Source organism: Diadema antillarum, unplaced genomic scaffold (assembly GCF_040938485.1).
Source record: "Diadema antillarum isolate AM-2024a unplaced genomic scaffold, OU_Dant_1.0 seq00000885_RagTag, whole genome shotgun sequence".
Lineage (NCBI taxonomy): Eukaryota > Metazoa > Echinodermata > Echinoidea > Diadematoida > Diadematidae > Diadema > Diadema antillarum.
Window position 1 is genome coordinate 34,421 of NW_027271749.1, and position 15,622 is coordinate 50,042.

The window sequence follows — 15,622 nt, forward strand, 5'->3', positions numbered from 1 at the left end:
GGGGGGCAATTCCACCCCCCTTCATCCTTAACATCTGGTGTCCGTGGTGGTTATTAATCATCACATGAGCATGTGAACATCAAGAAATGAAGAAGAGGAAGCGGTTCTTCTACCATTTATGAAAACATCCAACAAATGCAAATGTGTTATTTTTCTTTTGCAAAATGAAACAGAAAATGACCTGGTTTTGAAGATCAAATTATATTCTGATCGAAATTGAATGGTACTCTAATTTGGTGTATTAAACTTCTTAAAGTGGATGTATCTTATACAGATTATGGTCTGTAGGTTGATAGGCAATTGTATCAAGTACTTATGAAATGAAATGGACCTCTGCAAACTGTGTCAATACTGTGTCAGTGGATGATAATGATCATGCAGTGAAAAAAAAAAATTCAAAGCAATTGATGATTTGGGAGAGGTGTGGGCAGATTTATGTTTTCACAATGAGAGGAAGTCTTGATATTGTGTACATCTTTTTCATGAGGTACCCATCAAAATCACTTGAAAAAGAGTCTTTCTATATTGCACACCCAAATTTCCATGTAAGTGTACGAAAATTTAGACTGTTCAATGAACAGCGCAAGGTTTATCCTGCGATGACAAGTGATGTTCAAATTGCAATAATGTAATTCTTTATCCATCTTTGTGTTGTTTTGTTAAAAGTGTGGTGTAATATTCTTTGCACAATGAACACCTATAAGGAAGGAGAATAGGTCAATACATATAGAAGTGTAGAAACCATGATAACAGCAGCAATTCAACTAGTAGTGCATTTTTGACATTACTGCTTATACTCTAGGGACCTGTTACAAGACAGACTTTCACACTTGCAGATTGATAATTTGATTTTGGGTACACGGAAATTGAAACAGCATTTGAAAAGCTTTGTCAGGAACTAGGTCCATATCCTCGATAAAGCATGTTATAGTTGTGGAATAACATAAGTGGATTGTTTTCTCACTCTTTTTATGTGTGCCAAGAACACAATACCAGTAGTCAATGGTAGAACTGGATAAAATTGTTACTATGGAAACAGAAGATTTGTTTTTTTTTCTACATACGGTCATTTATGTTGTCAGGAAATTATGTTTTGCCTTCATTCCACTGATGATCATTTTACATCTGTGTGTGAAGTTTATTATGATATACGTGTATTTGTGTATTTAGATTGGGATTGTGTTTGAAAGGATATGATATAATGTTTATCCTAATTTTATGTGTCTGTATTGGTTAGACTAATATGTTAGCCTCCTGTAACAAGAAAGTAGAATCTAAGTCAATTTTATGAAATTTCCTCTTGGCTGAAGATATATGTATTCATTTATTGTTTGTTTGTGAGTCATGGTTTTATCATCTACATCATGGTTTGTAGTTTTATGGTAACACGAAAGTGTAAGCTAGGTGAATTCTGTGAACTTCCCCTGTATGGCTGAAGATTCCTTGTGAGTCATGGTTTTATCATCTGTGTCAAGATTTGTAGAGTTAATGTATTTGTGCATTTCACATTCATGTCGGGTTCATTGTGTATATTTTTGTGTGTTTTTAAATTCGGGAATAGCACCCAACTCACAAAATTTGGAAAATATAAACCTTGCGAAATATTCAATATATACAATTTATTTTGGGCAAAACCCCTCAAATGTGATTTAACTGTGGTTAAAAAATATGACATTCCTTTTCAAGCTGTTACTTCATCTACAAACATTTAGTGGGTATAATTTGGCAGAGATCTAGAAATAAAGACACTTATTCGTATAACGTTATAAGCATCAAAGGTAACCATAGCTATCGGGGGAAAAAAAAAATATCCATTTTCAGTGGTAACTTTACCCCGGAATATCCAGTAGTGATGTTGTAGTTGGTAGAAAAGGTAGAAATGAATTGAGTACAGTATTTGCATGTATTGTAAATGTAGTGTACATGATGGTGAAAGACGGTCAAAAAGGTTGCTGTACTTTGGATAAAAATGTTATTTTCCAGTCATAATTTTAGCTGTGAATGTCCTGCGGTCATATCGTCTGATGAGAAGATTCAGAGAAAGTGATTAATTAGTTGCTTGAAATAACAAGAGGTGAAAGCTCAGTAGTGGTAAAAGCCAAATGCCACCAAATTCAGGTACAATGCCACTTTCTGGCCTCAATCCACTAGGTAAGCCCAATTATAATTTTGTTGGATGAAACGGTTTGAAATACAGTCAAACCTGTTTGTAGCAACCACTCAAGGGAGACGAAAAAAGTGGCTGTTGTAGACAGGGTCTTCAACATAACTTTTTTATTGGGGGGAATTGAGTTTAGTGGCCAGATGTGGCAGGTGGCCGCTATTGACAGGTGGTCGCTATGGCAGGTTTGACTGTAAATCACAAAAGTTGCACTATGTGCAATGGTGGTGAAGGTCAAGCTTTGGTTGGTGGTCAAGAGCAACAAACTTCATCATGATGTAAATTCGGCCATGAACATGTATGGCACATGTGATTGATTGCATGAGAAGCGAAAGGGAGTAATGAAGGACTTACATTAAACTTCACAAATCTTTGTTTCTTTTTTTTGGGGGGGGGGGGAGATGGAGTGGAGATATTGCTTTTTTTTGTTTTTTGTTGCATCTACATCACAGATATTTTGACAGCGATGGCAACCCGAGGAATCCATTTACATTGAGGAGACGTTGCCTGTCAGTGATAAGGTTATTGCGAATCGAAATCATCATTTACAACCAGAGATCTGGGGCCCGTTGCATAAAAGTTACTATTATGGTAATTTTGCCATCCAATGGTAACTTCCATGGAATTCTTGATTTTGATTGGCTGTTGAGTATCGTTGCCATGGTAGTTACCATTGGATGGCAAAGTTACCACAAAAGTAACTTTTATGCAACGGGCCCCTGGGGAGAACAGTTCTTGTTCTTTGACTGTTTTGCATAGCACCTCTGTGCACAGCAGATAGTTCTGTAATTTTCGAATTCATGTTTATGATCTTCAGTGAAGCATGAATCATAGCCCTGCCCTCTATCCAAATAATGTCTCGAATCCTTCAAGGGACAATAATTGGACACGGCTGTAACAGATCTTCTCCATATTGTATTCAGCTTTGCTTTGGGGGGAGTGGAAGTACATTGTCTATTGCTCATGGGAAGCTGGATTTGTCATCTCATTCTACCCCATAGAGAATCGCAGTTTCTGGGTGGCAAGGTTAAAAGAAGTATGTTCCTTTGTTGGAACTTCTATTTTCTTTCTTTTCGTTTTTGTTTTTGTTTTTCTTTCGTAAAGAATTATATGAATTTTAATGTTTCTCATAGCCTGTCTGGATTTTGTTTATCATCAGCTGCCCTCCCTAGAACGACAGCTGCCCTCATATTGGACTTGAAATTTTTTAGTGCAGGTTCGGGCCGGGTCCTGTCCTTGCCATGGTCAGCCGCAGTATGTGCCATAATGGGCTTTCACAGGTGTACCTCATGTGTTGTATTGCATGCATTTTTGATGTCTTAACCCATTGAGGACAAGCTGATTTTGCTACAACACGCATTTCCCATAGACTCTTGCCCAAATATACTCGGGACTCGTCCTAAAGAACTCAGTATGATGCTTCAAATGCAAGAGAGTGCTCTGTTATAATTTGCCATTGTCTTTCCTGTCACATTTTCAAAGTCAAAAGTCGTAGTTCACAAATGTTGAATTATTTTGTTTTGATTGTGACTAAAGTAAAAACTTCGGCACTTGAGTAAGAATGAAAGCAAGCCTTGTGTCAAACATGAAAACAGTATTATCTTGCCTCTGTGTGCTTCAGTCTATGCATTTCTTGTAGCATTTTTAAAGTGACAGTAATTTTATAAAGTTATACAATTACATCATGTACCTCATTAGAGTCAGGGATAGATGTAATCTGCCAACACTGATGTATTTTGTGATGTGTCATTTTGCATACGTGCAATACAGTACTTAAATGTTTAATACTGTGTCAGTCTTTCTTTGCATGATTTTTTTAATAATTGTCATTTTGCAATACAAAAGAAAAAACAGCACAGAAATAGTCTGTTAGACAAGTTGATGTCAAGAGACAGAGCAGCAGACAAAGACCATTCCTTCTGCTCTTGTATCATTGTGCATTTGTGATGTCACATCTCTAAATTTTATAGATTCTTTTTATGTGCAGGTTAATTGTGTAGTGAAACAACTGATGTAAAATAAGATGCATCTTTTTCTCTTCTTTTTTTTTTGAGGGGGGAAATTTTTTTTTTTTTTGGTACTTAAAAGATTTTGAAATTTAACCCAACACTTAATGATATGATAACACAGATTGAAAAGTCTATGAATGTCTGTTGCAGACCAGGAAGCAGGAGAAATTAAATCGTGGCTTCTGTTGACACCACCTCCATCCCTAGCCTCACTTGGAAGCTGGTCCGTCGGTGACACATGGATACTTATCCCCTTTTCAGGTTCTGTAGAGGTAATGGGGAACTCCTTGACATTTGCTCAGCTGCTGTTCTGCAGTCATGAAGCTTGCCCTATGCATTACAGAAATGGTCTATTCTGCTTTCTGAGACATTTATAATAATGATACATGCCGTGTTCTGCTTTTAGAGACGTAACAGTGATGCGATGTGCTGTATCTTATGCCATAAGTCAGAAGCCAAGCAGATGTGGAGGAGTTCCAGTTACCTTTGGAGAATCCAAAAAGAGCTTAAGTGTTTCGAAAGATTATACTGGATCTGATTAATTTTGAAGCACTGTAGTTGAGGTATGAGTTCACAGACGATCAAATAAGAAATACCTAAACCTGTATGATTCTTATAATTTGAATGCAGATGAAAATTGAGATAGGTCTTTTTGAATTGCATTTATGCAGCCACTGAGAGTACACAAAACAAAAAGGGTCTTTCCATTTCATGTAGTAATCTCATTACAACTCCCTTTCATTGCCAAGTTTCACTGACAGTACTATTTTTTAATACCATCTCCACTTGCTTTGCTCTGCTGTTACAAAGCTTGTCCTCTGTATAATTGTTATTTCGTCTTTTTTTGTTCAATATATATAGAAAGGGACTTTAGTCATTTCTTGGTAAAGCAACCTCATATTGACATCAGAGAAGGGAATACATTGTATTACTTTTGGAATGATATGCCTTTGAAAAAGTTTAAAGCACAAAACGCAAGACTATTGTTGATATTGTGAGTCAAGTGCCTCCTCACAGTGTAACTTTAATTTAAAATGCATATTTTATTTATTTTTTTATTTTTTTTTTAACAGTGGTTGTGTACCAAGTCTTTGATATTACTCTGCGGGTAAGAGGATTATGCTAACAATACTTTGACTCGATTGGTGCTTATTAAATTGGTATCTATTAACGCATGTTTCTGATTCATAAATTGTCACAGTGTGTTTCTTTTTTTGTGTTTATTTTGTATTGTCACTTTAATCACACATTTAAAGTGGGTTTAGGACATTTATGCGATGCTTGTTGAGGCTGTACTTGTTTGATGGGATTTTTTTGTGTGTATCAGTGTCTCTGTGTGTGCTTATGCTTGCGTGTTTAAATTGTTGTGTTTGTTTCTTTTTTAAGGTACACAGAGTCACAGATTAGTAAAGACCCTCCCCCCCCCCCCAAAAAAAAAAAAAAAAAGAAGACTTCAATTAAGGGCAAACGTCGTAATACAATTATTGAATTATTCAGTTTTTCCGGCTTAGTAACCTTGGAGCCTCTATGAAACTTGCAGCGTTTAAAGCCTGGCGATTTTTCACTTTTAATTGCCCGCACGTGGTCCAGCCTTACAATATCCCGCTGATGCGAATCTGTTCAGAGTGCACTCGGCAATTGACCGATTGATAGGTGTGAAAACTTGCTCATCCGTTACGGGATGCTGACGGCTGACCAATCACGTCATTTCGCAAACAGGATGTCAGAGATCAGAAAAGGAGGGGGGGGGGGGGAGAGAAGGACGTGACGACAAAGGACGAGAACAGGAAAAGGGAGGGGAGGGAGAGAGCAAGATAGAAGGATGGAGAAAGATGGTGGAGGGAAAGGAGAGATGAGAGAGCGCCATTCCTTGGCATATGGTGTATTAAGGAAATCTTAGAATTCCATATAAATTATTTTTTTTTTCCAAATGAGAAGTACACATTACACGACCTGTTACTGACATATGTCAAGGGTAATAGCATTCCTCCTGCTTTTTGGTAGGGATAAGTCAGGTACTCTTTCATTATGCTACAAAAGAGTAAAAAAAAAATTATGATTTTCCCTTTTCGTTTCTTTATACAACTGTAGTATGGTCCATAGTGACGTCATGGAGTGCAATAGTCTCTTCATCCAGGGATGCCGGCACCGAAACTTTTAACATTTAAAGATTCATAACTTCTGAACGGATTGTCCGATTTTCCTCAAACTTTCACTGCTTTGTTGTACTGTATCTATTGCTGCTTTCACTCACTCCCCGTTTATATTTGGGCTTTGATTTCCAGCCGGGAAGGAGGGGGGGGGGGGGGGGGGACAATTACGCTTTAGGAGGATCGCCTCACTGAATCCAACTGCTGGTACTTCACTTTTTGATAAAGCAGCCGAAAAAAAGTAATGTCATTACGGTCTCATTTGTACTTTAACGAATGTCAATGGACGCCCACGCCCCCCCCCCCCGAAAAAAAGGAGAAATAACAAAAAGTATACATAAACATCCATGTTTCACAATATCTTCCATGCATGCAGCAAGAAATATTCAGTCAGTAACGAGAATGATATTTACTTTACATAAATACAATAAGTTTATTTGGTAAAATATTTGTTAAAACCAATATCCACAAAAAGACTCGTTCACCTACTATTCTACAATTCATTACGACTCTCAACGATACATGATGTTGTTTTGAACAATATATATATGTACTTAAATAATCAAAAACCCCAATATATTGGTTACTTTTACCGACGGAAAGACGTGATGACGCTTGCATGTACGGGGTACTCCATCGTCTGTCATAAACAATTTAGACATAAACAAGATTAGAACGGTCAATAGGAGAAATTGATGTCATTTTTCTTTCTCTTTTTCAGCTCGCGGTTTTGGATGGCGTCACAGAGCGCCGACGGTGGGGGCTGAAATGAAACGACAGTGAAAGCGATACTAAGACCATAATCACCAAGCACAGTGAGCTCGTCGAAAGAAAACAGCATTATCTATTCCCTGCACTATAGTCCAAGAGCATTAGGTCAAAATAGGCCTTAACCTGGACATTTTTGGTAACAAGCTGATTTTTTCAGGATAGGTCCAGGAATATGTCTAGAATAACATACTAAAAGTCCTCATAAATCCTCCTTGAGCGTTTTCCGCAATCCAAGATGGCGTCCAAAATGGCCGCCTCTTCTGTTTTTCTCATAACTTTGCAAGTAGGTTTCCCCAAAACACACTTTAAATGTCTACACATATGTTTTGAAGTATGAGGAACTCATTAGAATACATCTTTAGAGATGTTGAAGTACGCAAGTACCAATAAGACCGCTTGAGTTCTTCCAAAAGTCCAAAATGGCGTCCAAAATGGCCGCCATTTCATGTTTTTCTCATATATTTGCAAGTAGGTTTCCCCAAAACATACTTTAAATGTCTAAACATATGTTTTGACGTATGAGGAACTCATTAGAATACATCTTAAGAGATGTTGAAGCATGCAAGTACCAATAAGACCGCTTGAGTTCTTCAAAAAATCCAAAATGGCGTCCAAAATGGCCGCCATTTCCTGTTTTTTCATATAACTTTGCAAGTAGGTTTCCCCAAAACACACTTTAAATGTCTAAATATATGTTTTGAAGTATAAGAAACTCGATAGAATACATTTTAAGAGATGTTGAAGCACGCAAGTACCAATAAAACTGCTTAAGCTCTTCCAAAAATCCAAAATGGTGTCCAAAGTGGCCGTCATTAACAATTTTATCTCAAAATTGTTTAAATATATATCATTTATTAATAACCCGTGATATTTCATCCTGAAAATATTCAACAAACATTTCAATTAAAAATGTGGTTGCTGTCCATACAGTATTCAAATCACTTTGAATGTTAAAGTCTTGAAGTGTGCTCTTAATCGCTTATGACATTACGAGAGAAACACTTTATTATCAGTTTGATGCTAAACAGACAGGGCGACATATTTTGCCATATGGTCCATTTTCGTCACCTTTCGTCACCTTTCGTCACCTTTGGATTTTGGGACGAGTTCAAGTGGTTCTATTGGTATAGATATGGTTGTTTCAAATTTGCGAATAAGAATTTATCTACATTCCTTGACTCCCATAACATTTATAAAGACATTTCAGTGTGCGTAATTGGGTTACTTAGTTGAAGGGTTATGAGAAAACAACAACAGGGAAAGGGGCATTTCGGGCGCCATTTTGAATTTCAGGATGACCTCAAGTGGTTTTATTGGTAAATGCGTGTTTTAAAAAAATATCCAATAAGTATATGATTCATTTCATTGAGTCGCAAAACATATATTAAGACATTTAAAGTGCGTGTTGAAGTACGTTGGTGTAAAAACAGAAACGGCAGCAATTTCAGACGCCATTTTGGATTTCTGGAAGAGCTTAAGCAGTTTTATTCGTTTTTGTGTGTTTCAAAATCTTCCGATATGTATTGTATTGAGTTCCTTATGCTTCAAAACATATATGTTTAGACATTTAAAATGTGTTATAGGTAAACCTACTTGCAAAGTTATGAGAAAAGAGGAAATGGCGGCCATTTTGGACGCCATTTTGGATTTTTGGAAGAGCTCAAGCGGTCTTATTGGTACTTGCGTGCTTCAACATCTCTTAACATGTATTCTAATGAGTTCCTCATACTTCAAAACATATGTTTAGACATTTAAAATGTGTTATATGGAAACCTACTTGCAAAGTTATGAGAAAAACAGGAAATGGCGGCCATTTTGGATGCCATTTTGGATTTTTTGGAAGAGCTCAAGCGGTCGTATTGGTACTTGCGTGCTTCAACATCTCTTAAGATGTATTCTAATGAGTCCCTCATACTTCAAAACATATATTTAGACATTTAAAGTGTGTTTTTAGAAAACCTATTTACAAAGTTATGAGAAAAACATGATGTGGCGGCCATTGTGGACGCCATCTCGGATTGCGGAAGAGCTCAAGCGGATATATTGGTACTTGTGTGCTTCTACATCTCTTATAATGTATTCTATTGAGTTCCTTGTACTTCAAAACATATATTTAGACATCTAAAGTGTGTTTGTGGGAAACCTACTTGCAAAGTTATGAGAAAAACATGATGTGGCGGCCATTTTGGACGCCATCTTGGATTGCGGAAGAGCTCAAGCGGATATATTGGTACTTGTGTGCTTCTACATCTCTTATAATGTATTCTATTGAGTTCCTTGTACTTCAAAACATATATTTAGACATCTAAAGTGTGTTTGTGGGAAACCTACTTGCAAAGTTATGAGAAAAACATGAAATGGCGGCCATTTTGGACGCCATCTTGGATTGCGGAAAACGCTCAAGGAGGATTTATGAGGACTTTTAGTATGTTATTTTACACACATTCCTGGACCTTTCCTGAAAAAATCAGCTTGTTACCAAAAATGTCCAGGTTAAACCCTAATGCTCTTGGACTACTAGCTCTGTAGCTCCGAAGTTCCTTGAATGCGCTTTAGAGCAGTGAAATAAGCTTTTTGTTTTTGTTTTTTGTTTTTGGACAAACTTGTCATTGCTTTGCATGATAAGTGGGTCTTGTTGTCATGTCACCATCTCTTTTTTCCCCTTTCTTTCTTTTTTTTTCTACCCTTTTGCCTTTTGTGCAGGGCAGTTGAGAATGTCAACGCACAGAAGGTTTTGTTTATTTGTTCATTTTCCATCTTAGAAGATGGCTGGATAATGTAGTCAGGTAGGCCTATACTTCTTATTGCTTGCGTTGGAATATCACTGATCATCATTCGTGTGTTTTTAATTGACACATACACGCACTATTCAACAATTTGAGACTTCGTCAAAGCGCCAAAAGTAATGACAGACAACTACAGTCTTAACTACTGCGCAATAGGAATGTCCTACACCAATACTTGTGCAGTATGTTTACTATACCACTATTTATATAGGTTAGGGTGTGTGGATAACCTTAATGCCAATTCCACCGTTTTAGTCTTTACTTGGTGATTTATCTCTGTTTTGATTTAAGTTCGTGTATGTGCGTGGTAGACAGACCTTCTGATTGGCATAAACCTTACGGTAGCAGCAAAACGTAACTTTCCACACAGATTTATTGCAAGGAGATCATTATGAATCACATTCTCTTATTTGGAAACCTCCACCCCTAAGTTTGCTCTGTCGAAATTATTATTAGATTAACTATTAAGAAAAGGAGAAAAATCAGATATAAACTCGGAAAGACTGTGTGTGTATGTGGGGGGGGGGGGGGGGAATCGCGTCCTCACGTTATGTTCATATCGGCACAATGGTTCATGGATCAGAATACGCAGCTGTACGTGCGATAATCATAATAACGGAAATCATTGTGAGGTCCTTAAATAGTCACGTATCAGCGCATTCGCGGGGGAATGTATGGGCATGACGGTCTTAGAGTGCAGGAGGTGCCAATTTGAAGCTTCTATTTTTTTTTGTTTTTTTGTTATGATAGCACCGAAAGAACTTGAGGGAGAGCATAAGCAATGTCATCCAGGCAATCGACCTTACTAGAATGAGCACCTGGGGCCTGTTGCATAAAAGTTACTATTGTGGTCAGTAACTTCAACTTTTATGCAACAGCTAGGCCCCACAGGCCTTTCTCTCATCACTTTTCAATCTACAAGCTGAAATCTTCTGTTATTTAATGAGCAAATATTTCTCTTCAGGAACACTTTTCCATGTTATTTGGGTATCTGCTTTTGTCATTTTATTTCTGGGTCACTTGCTGGCACTTGATCAATTCTTGGATCACTGTTCTACCACTTCCTATTGGACTTGAAAGCATGCCATCATGAAAATGCTTATATACGCCTCCCGAAATGTATAGATGATTATGGGAATATAATACATAATTTGATCATTCCAATACGAATACGAACGTAAATTGATAGTTACTGCTATATTTTCACTCCCACATATATCGACCCTTGTCGGAGAGATACAGTTGCTAAGACAGGAATAACTTAAAACACAGGTTGCTATGTGGAGGACAGTTCGCCAGCTAATCGCGTCCAAGCGCGTCGGCTGCCTGTGACAGTGATTCCGTGGTTGTGCGCAGACTCTGTCCCTCTCGTTTCTTGACGACGATCGCGTCAAAACTTAGGCGTACAGTTACGCGCCCGTCCGCATGTTCCTCGCATGAATCGACCAGTCTCTTCATCAACCGCTCGCGGTCGGCATTGGGGAGCGTTTGATATACTTGCGCGGCGTTGGTCAGACAGATGAAGTCGAGTAGGAGTCGCCCGCTGTCGGACTTCTCGTCGAAACACTGGGTAATATCCAGGTGATAGGCGACGTTCTCCACGTCGTACTTTAGCCCGAGACGTCGCAGGACGCGTATGACATCGTCACTATAGCGTTTCTTGTTTTTCTGCTCTCGTTTTCCCCGCTTCGACTCCAGGCCCTGGAATGACTTGTACAGTTCATTATTTTCTGCAAAGCAAAGCAAAGCAATCATAACGAGTGGTATGATCAAGTCGTTAACGGAAAATAGTAGTCCACAAAATGGATAATCAGTCAAACAAACAATACAGGATAAATGTGAGATAGATAGACTAATTAATGGGACACTTTGGTCAGGTGTAACCATGGTAACGTTGGCATGTTTATTATTCACTCATGATCTCCACTAGGGACCTTGAAATAGTCATACTATGACACAGCTTATGAAGAAAATATTGAAGACTATTTGTATTTCGATGACTTTATTATCCTAGGATTGTATGACTTTTCGGGTGAGGGAGTGCGTGTGTAATGACACATACACAGTATCTATACTCTCAAAATGTCCACAGCAACATGATGTCACGTGATAAAGGTACGCTAGCATGCACGGCCGAAAGTTTCATCGTGTATATCGTTTTTCACTCGCCTTATCTCAAATTTCGAAGATTTTTAGGGGGCCTTTATTTCTGTCAACATGGATCACCAGAATTAAAGAAAGCCCAAACCCAAAGAACAATGTGGATTGAGTGAAAGCAGCAACATTAGTAGAACACACCAGTGAAAGTTTGAAGAAGAGCGGACAATCGATGCAAAAGTTATTAGTTTTTGATGTTTTGGTGTTGTAACCACTAGGTATAAGGAGACTACTAGAGTTTACAACTCCACGTACGGACAACAATATAAAGAACATATTAAGGGAATTCCACACACACAAACAAAATCATTTTTCATAAAATTACATGTTCCATTGATTTGATAATGACTGATGGTTGAGGATAGTAATTATTCCCCCTGCTTTCTGCAAGCGGTTAGTCAAGTGCTCTTTCATTATGCTAGAAAAAAAGAAAGCGTGTTGAATTGTTTTAATATTTTTTTTATTGTCCACATGTCATGATGTTATAAACTCAAGTAGTCGTCTCATCTAGTGGTTCCAACACCAAAACTTTAACAATTCATAACTTTTGCGTCGATTGTCCAATGTTCCTGAAACTTTCACCGATGCGTTCTACTAATATTACTGCTTTCACTCAATCCACATTTCTCTTTTGGTTTGGGTTTCCTTTAACGTTGAATCCTCGTAAGAGGCCAACGATAGGCTATCTTCTAAATTTGATTTGAAACTTCCTCCGGTCATAAATTTGCACGGTATAGACTGAATCGCAAACATCGACTGACTTCAAGGCACATCAAATCATCGGAGACTAACTGTCAGCCAATCATAATTGCACACGGGTGACACGTACGCGTCTTGGCCATGCGGGTGGTTATCAATCATACTTAGGTTTTACCAAGGAGCTTCAAGCTTAAAGGGGAAATTTCGTCCAAAATAATACAGGTTAGTCTGATACAAAAGAGTGACCTATTGCGAGTTCAACGGTAAGATTTTGATCGAAATAGGGTGACAAGCAAGGAAGTTATGACATATTGGAGTTTCTCTAATGGTTTAGGAAAGAGTTCTTGAGTGGTAAATTTGAATATTATGCAAATGGAAAGTGAGTATGTTATTCTGTCACAACTTGCCATATCATGTTTTGTACATACATTTTGAAATTTCCCGTTTTTCATTCAAACGCAATTATGCCCGAGGTTCATATCCTGGTATATCTAATTGATCACTATTCTGAAGTTATTCAACCAGGAAGAACATAATGTTTCAGACTTCAATTACAGAAACATTTATTTTTCGGGGGGGGGGGGGGTTGTACATGATCAACGGAAAACTGTGAAGTTATGACATGGTTAGCTCACTCATTTGCATACTACAATTATTCATATCCACTGTGCAAGAACTGTTCTGCAGAAATAAGCAAAATTTCAAAATGTCATAACTTGTTTATTTTCATCTGATTTCAGTAAAATTTTAACCGTTGAACTCGTAAGAATTTACTTTTTCTTTGGAGACTAACTTATATTTGGACTGGATTTCTCCTTTAAACCCTTTGGTTTAACAAGAATAGCCAAGCAGGTCAACGATATATGCCGGGCCTTGGTGGTAAGATGAGAATTCAGATTGTTTGCCAATATGTTCAGTGCGTGGTTAGTCATCGAATGTAGTGATACCAGCCCCTCTGGTATAACCCACAGGGCCCATCATCAGTTCTGCACACATCTGACAATTGCAATCAACGTCAGGTGCTAGGCCGATAACAATCGCGTTTCATATTTCCTGTCTTTTCGTTTCCTGTTGCTGTAGTCATCTATGTTTTCTTTTCACCCTTCCCAAATGAGTACAATGTGATCCCAAGCATAAAAATCGAACCACATTCATTTCCCTTGACGAAGTAGCTTCAAAGAACCATAAAATCCCCGTGATCGCTGTTGATTAGAGGTTCAATCTTAAAGTTTGGGGACTCGATATCAATAATTCCATCTTTCCTTTTCCCGACCCTGTGTAGAATGGGTCACCAAGTATAAACCACCTGTGCCGCTTAAAGGGACTTTTCATGAAAAATAAGGTAACGTTTCATGGCAGCCTTGTATCAAACCAAAAAGGCTGTCCGTGATTATTTCATGTGGAATTCCGTATACATAGCTAGAGCAAAATAATGTCAGGAGCCGACAATGCAACTTCCTGTGCGTATCTTTCGTAGATTTCTTCCTACTATACATGCCAGTCTCTGACTGTCGCAGGACATATACTTTATTGCTACATCCCCGCTATTAACCTTTTGCAGCCTAACAAATGCCACTTATAGGAACCATTTCTTTGGTAAGTAGAATGATGAGTTACCTTTTCTGAGTGAAATCGACTTTCTAGGCATTCTTTTTTGAATTGGTGATGATGATCGTGCATGATCATTATAAAGATACATAAACGCGTTAAAAGGGGATGGCTTCATGACAGTATAATGCTGTCTCTTCTTGAGTCTTCAATTATAACGCAGCTTTATCATGACGAGCAAACTAGTAAAAGCATATCAATGAAGGTGACAAAAGCAGACAGAATAGAACGAAAGAAAACCAAGCAAAGCAATTACTTTTCGAAGCGATTGTAATGAGTAGAGCGCCACCATCGTGAAGCACCCTGTAGTAGTTCGCGATGGTTTTCTCCATGTCCCGTGCGTGATACAGCATCTGCAGCATGTGTACGAAGTGGACCCTGGGATACGACCCGTTCGCAGCCCGCTGGTTCATCGTGACCTGCACGTATAGTAAAAAGAAAAAAAAAAAAAAAAAAAAAGAGACCGGGTTATTTTTGTTCATACATTGACCTTCTTGGGCACAAACGACTTTCCATGTCAGGTACTTTTATATTAGGCCTACATCTTTTTCCTTGTCGCTCAAAATAGGCCCACGTATAACAACGTTGGCCAATGGGCATACAAACGCTCAATATGTTCAACAAAATCCGAACATACAAAGACACAAAAAATACACACAATCACATTATACATATACAATGCATGTTTATTAACAACGATCTGGAGTAAAAAAGAGAGAGAGAGAGAAAAAAAAACGACCTGAGCTTTCGGGCGGTGAGTTGGCTCAGTCGGTAGCGCGTCTGCCTCACGATCACGCGGCCCGGGTTCGAACCCGAGTCTGGACTGAGCAATGTTGTGTGTAAACATACCGTCCCCTCTAGCAAGAGGCAAAACACTCTGTCCCTCGGATAGGACATAAAATGGAGGTCCTGTGTATGAGAGAGTCACAGCTCATGCACGTAAAAGATCCCGCTTCATTCATTCATCGCAAAGAGCAGGGTGTCTAACCCGGTGAAGTGGTCCCACCCCACATCCAACTGGACCCCATGGAAGACCAGCGTAGTGTAGCTGAATATGGGCTATCCAGCCATCTTCACGGATGGAAAATGAACAACAATCCTGGTAGAATGTTTGTCAGATGCAAAATAAGAGGCAAAATTGGTAATATTGCCTCTGACGAATAGTCTGTAAAGGCCGTGTCACACCAGCCTTGCGTGCGACTTGCAAAGAACAATTTTGACTACCTGGAGGTCAACGTAGATGATCCGCACATGACAGTACCTAGCATGTATCTCAAAAGT

The 15,622-nt window shown here is 38.4% G+C and overlaps 1 protein-coding gene across 4 annotated transcripts in view; it reads right to left on the bottom strand.

Annotated features, from left to right (window-relative positions):
- Positions 1–10,633: 10,633 nt before the first annotated feature.
- Positions 10,634–15,622, bottom strand: part of LOC139740805 (histamine N-methyltransferase A-like) — a 58,137-nt gene continuing 53,148 nt past the window's right edge. For all 4 annotated transcript variants that reach the window (XM_071651377.1, XM_071651378.1, XM_071651379.1 and 1 more), the window contains 2 exons: positions 14,598–14,760; positions 10,634–11,607 (listed from right to left, as the gene is read on the bottom strand). In XM_071651377.1, coding sequence (XP_071507478.1) covers positions 11,177–11,607; positions 14,598–14,760 — 594 coding nt within the window. In that variant the 3' untranslated portion in view covers positions 10,634–11,176. The remainder of the gene's footprint in view (positions 11,608–14,597; positions 14,761–15,622) is intronic.